The 5,289-nt window shown below is 34.7% G+C and overlaps 1 protein-coding gene across 1 annotated transcript; it reads left to right on the top strand.

Moving 5' to 3' along the window:
• Nucleotides 1–1,180: 1,180 nt before the first annotated feature.
• Nucleotides 1,181–2,969, top strand: LOC111617152 (SCAN domain-containing protein 3-like). The gene has a single exon (XM_023358478.1). The coding sequence runs from the start codon at nucleotides 1,829–1,831 to the stop codon at nucleotides 2,552–2,554; it is 726 nt and encodes a 241-aa protein (XP_023214246.1). The 5' UTR covers nucleotides 1,181–1,828; the 3' UTR covers nucleotides 2,555–2,969.
• Nucleotides 2,970–5,289: the final 2,320 nt, after the last annotated feature.

The raw sequence follows: 5,289 nt of genomic DNA, 5'->3' as shown, positions 1-5,289 counted from the left end.
CAGAAAATAAAAACAAAACAAAAAAAAAAAAAAAAAAAAAAAAAAAAAAAAAAAAAGAAGAAATCACATCTTTCATATATTAATGAACAAGAGCTTATAAAGGAGAATATATTTTGCACTACAAACAATAAAGAAAGAACTTTTGAATTAGGCATTTTGCAAAATCAAAAATGGGATTTCTTTGACACTGATTCATGACCATCCTCATGGTACACCAGAATCTAAATAAGATAATATTTTAAAGAGCCTGGTAAGAGTTATTCTCAGTAACAAAGTTACTTTGGAAAAACATACCTCTGCAAAGATAATTTATATTGACAGCTGTGTTCAAATATTTTGTACATTTAATTATTGACAAATATACATTGAAATAATGCTTTCATTACTTACATCAGTGATCCCCAACCCTCGGGCCGTGAACCAGTACCAGTCCGTGGATCAAATGGTACTGGGCCACCCAAGGATTATTTCCATTAAATTATTTCCGTTTTATTTACTGTGGTGTATTTCTCTCAGGTTTGTGCGACTTTTAATGGACAAGTGGTTAACAAGGAGCTGAGAGTCGTCACCTAAAACCACACCAATACTGTGCATGTGCAAAATATTGTGATATTGAGGCGGTTTTAGGCAATGTCTGGAGCTGAGCAGCTGCAAGCGGCAGTGGCATTGTAGCTTTGGTGGAGAGAAGGCGTATATCGCTCTTCTCTCTGTTCATCAGTGCTTTCTCATGTTTAAAAGTGCTTGGTGTAAGTGTATATTGTGTTTGCTCAAATTTAACCCACAAATTAGCAAAAATGAGTATGAAACAGATGTCGTTAAAAAGTTTCCTTGGAAAAAAAAATGGCCTAGTGAAGAGACAGAAGAGGAGCCTTCAACATCAAAGAAACATAAAACTTTTAACAGACAATACCATGAGTCTTACTTGAAATATGGATTTATCGGGACAGGTGATTCACACACACCAACCCTGCTCTGCATAGTTTGCAGCAACCATCTCTCTAATGAGGCAATGAAATCTTCAAAACTGCTTTGCCACTTGAATGCCATACACCCTGGATTAAAAGACAAGCCCCTGGAGTATTTTGAAAGAAAAAAAACGGGAACACAAAGGACAGAAGAAATTTCTGAGGGCCACCACATCAATAAAGGAGAATGCACTGAAAGCATCATATTTGGTGGCTAACCGTATTGCTAAGGCTAAAAGACATTCACTATCGGTGAAGAATTGATATTGCCCTCCACTAAAGACATTTGCTGTGAACTTCTAGGAGAGGCTGCTGTGGAAAAGATAGCACATGTGTTTTTGTCGGCTAGCACTGTAACTAGGCGCATTGAGGAAATAGCTGAAGACATTGAGACACAATTGTTGGAGAGGATTAATACATCACCATGGTATGCACTCCAGGTTGACAAATCTACAGATATCGACAACAAGGCAATACTACTTGTTTATGTGCGATATCTGTATCAGGAGGATGTGCATGAGGATTTGTTATGTGCACTATCTTTGCCAACCAACACCACAGGAGCAGACTCGTTCAAGTCACTGAATGATTATATATCAAGACAACTAAAATGGTCTTTTTGTGTCGGCATATGCACAGACAGAGCTGCTGTCATGACCGGACGACTGTCTGGTTTAACTGCTCAGATTAAGGAGGTTGCACCTGAGAGTGAATCTACGCATTGTATCATTCACAGGAAAATGCTGGCAAGCTGAAAAATGTCACTGGAATTTAACAGCGTATTGATCGATGTTGTTAAAGTTATTAACCACATCTAAGCACACACCCTTAACTCACACCTGTTTGGGCAGCTTTGTGAGGAGATGGACACAGAGCACAGATGCCTTCTCTTATACACAGAAATAAGATGGTTATCCAGAGGAAAATCGCTAACCAGAGTGTTTAAATTACAAGAGCCATTGCAAAGATTTCTATCAGAAAAGAAGTCACCACTGGCACCACATTTCAGTAACAAGGTATGGGTTGCAAAACTGGCTTACCTGTGTGACATATTCAGACTGCTCAATGAACTCAATCTGACTCTTCAGGGGAAAATGACAACTGTTTTCAAGTTGGCATACAAAGTAGCTGCATTTAAAGCCAAACTGGAGTTGTGGGGATGGTGCATGAACAGAGGCATTTTGGACATGTTTCAGACATTAGTGGGGATTTTAGGCGAGACTGAGCCAGAGCATTCATTCTCCCAATTGGTGCACGATCACCTGTCTTTGCTTTTAAAAGAGTATGAGCGCTACTTCCCAACCACAAAAGACCCACGAACTGGTAAGGAATGGATCGGCGACCCATGTGTCAACAAACCAGGCAAATCTAGGATGTCTGTGCAAGAAGAAGATCAACTGCTGGAGATTGAAAATAATAGCAGCCTTAAAACTACATTCAAGACAACAAGTCTGCTGGTGTTCTGGATTAAAGTCATGGCAGAATACCCTGAGATTGCCAACATAGCACTTAAATCCCTATTGCCATTTCCGACATCCTATCTGTGTGAAGCGGGGTTTTCTGCAGTAACAGCAACCAAAACAAAATAACAAAATAAACTGGACATAAACAACACACTTCCAGTGTCATTGTCTCCTATTACTCCCAGATGGAACCATCTCGTTGCAAAGAAAAGCTCAGGGTTCTCATTGATTTAGTGTTCTAGTGAGTTAAAATGTTAAACCGCTTTATATTCATTTTTTGGTGTAACTGTATTTTATTTTGAAGGCATGTTTAAATACAATTAAATTAAAATTATTAAATCAAAACAATCTAAAATATAAACAATCAATGCCCCCCTCAGCGGCCGTGGTAATATTATCAAACATTGGCCGGTCCATGGCAATAAAAACGTTGGGAACCACTGACTTACATTACTAAACAACTAATATAAACTCTAGTAATTACTAAAGGATTCAGTAGAAAAAAAACCACCAAAAATATATCACTACAAATATAAACTTAGTATTAACAGAATAAACAAATGACTAAATGAAGTTATCTGCATTAAGTAAAAACCAACAGCAGTAATAGCAACAATGATCTTGTTACCCAAAACATAATAGGAAATCATCCCAGAAGATACATTCCACGACATACACAAATGATTAAATGGCTAATGTTTAAAGACTGATAGATAGATTTGTGCTTTGTTCATTTAGAACAGCTCTAAAATCTGTATCCGTTTCAGTTATACTTAAGCTCAGTTATAGTCATTAGGAGTTGATGGATCAAACTAGATTTAAGTCAATGTAAAAAGTGGCTATATGGTAAGTTCATAATGATTCTTCTTCTGTAATACTCCTCCAAAAATGTTGTAAAGAGAATGATAGCAGATAGTGTTCTTAGAAAGAAAAAAAAAAATAAAAGGTTTATTGAATAAATTAACAACCAATAATTTACAAGTACAGTAGAGCATCGATTATCCAAAACAATTCAGGACTGGGGTTGTTCAGATAATCGATTTTTCGGATAACCTATTATGTACGAAAAAATATATTAATCTATCCCATGTTGAAATTCGTTCAAATCCTGGCGCATCCTTTAGTACCCTCTCATGGTCGTGCCAGTGCTGCCAGCTAAAACATGCACACCAACAAAAATAATATTGGAATAGCCCAAGACAATTAAATATTGCAGTGCCACAGCACTAGCAGAAATTTAAATTTGCTGACTGGAATGCTTTCGATTAACCGATGTTTTGGTTGATCGATATTTGGATAATCAATGCTCTACTGTATTCCTATAAACTTATAATGGATAGTAGTTCTGCGGCAAAATTTATGCACATTGAGAGGTAACAAAAATACCTTATTCGCTGAAATAAAATCTGTCAATATAAATAAAAGTCAATCTGTGCTTAAGTCACCATTAACTAAAATATAATGAGTCCAAACAGAGAAAAGATTTGTTCACTTTAAAAAGCACTTAACTTTGCAAAATAGATTTTTCTATAGTGTGACTTACAGTGTGCTCTGCACTGAAGATAATCACCCATGTCAATAATATTTATATAAAAATGTATAAAACAAAATTCCCTATCTTATGAGTTTAGTAATAATAAATATATCATTAAAAACAATTCGTTTTTTTGCATCAAACAAAAATTTTCTTTTTTCACAATTACTTTTTTCAGTTATTATGTTTTAAAAACTTCTTTAAAAATCAGACTATTAGTATAGTATTTTTATTGTAGACTTAAAGAAAAATATATATCTCTGAATTTTTTCACATTTTTGACAAAAACTAAATTTTTAGTAAATTTTTAAAATAAAGCATGTAAACTCGGGTGTTTCACCTTGGGTGCTTTTAACATGCTCCAAGTAAACAGGTGGGAACAAATGAGTTAAGTTTAACTAAACCAAACGTTCACCATTAATAATCATGCTATTATTGTGCTGTAATTAATAATTAGAAACTAAGTAATTTGGTACTAGAGATAGATGTTAGGGAATATCTCTTATCTGAATTAATAATTATAATATTTTATTGAATAATTTAGAACATTCTTGAAGAAAAGAACTAGCCTGGAGTAGGACTTGAACCCATAACCTCTGCCTACTGTGTAGTGCGCTAGCCAGTTATGCCATCCAGACCTCAAGCAAGTCTTCGTTTCCTGATTTAAATTTAGACATAACCAACCAGAGTTACTTAAGGCGTTGGATGGAGCAACTCCTATGCCTGTGACCTATGTATTCCTCCACTATGGCACTCAGCCAGCTATTGCTTTACCCACTTTTAAAGCATAATAATAGCCCTATTATTAATGGCAACTGTTTGGCTTAGAATCAATAGATCGGAGGTTGGCATATACTTAAGATTAACACCAAGTGGTACTTTTATTTGAACACAATTCTTTACAAAAAGAATGGCTCTCTTCCATTGGACCTTTACCCTGTCTAAAGATCTAATCAACAAAAATTTGCTTGGTGAATTACTATTTAGATATTCCCCAGAAACTAAAGAAAATCAGCAATTACAGACATACTTCTTGTTACTCCACTGAATCAAAGGTCAACTGATGATATATATTCATTTGATAGTTATATTTATTTACATCATATGAAGTGATAATCAATCATCATATTTTCTGAAGATTTTTATAATCTTTAAAGTTAATTTCTTCTGTTATGTTTTTGTAATTTGTAATTACATAACATCCAAATATTTTTTTTTTTACTTTTAGAACAAGTCAGAACTGGAGCCAAATCAGAATATAGATTATAATTAATATTCTACACAATATCTGTCATCAACAAAAGTTTTCCTTATAGAATTTTTAATA

The sequence above is a fragment of the Centruroides sculpturatus genome, unplaced genomic scaffold, assembly GCF_000671375.1.
Source record: "Centruroides sculpturatus isolate CEXI.00-Female unplaced genomic scaffold, Cexi_2.0 scaffold4967, whole genome shotgun sequence".
Classification (NCBI taxonomy): Eukaryota; Metazoa; Arthropoda; class Arachnida; order Scorpiones; family Buthidae; genus Centruroides; species Centruroides sculpturatus.
The sequence above is the reverse complement of the archived record's forward strand: the minus strand, read 5'-3'. Positions and strand labels throughout refer to the sequence as shown.

What these genes read in the sequence shown, in the direction of transcription:
- LOC111617152 (XM_023358478.1), top strand. Translation starts at nt 1,829, where the DNA reads ATGGACACAGAGCACAGATGCCTTCTCTTATACACAGAAATAAGATGG.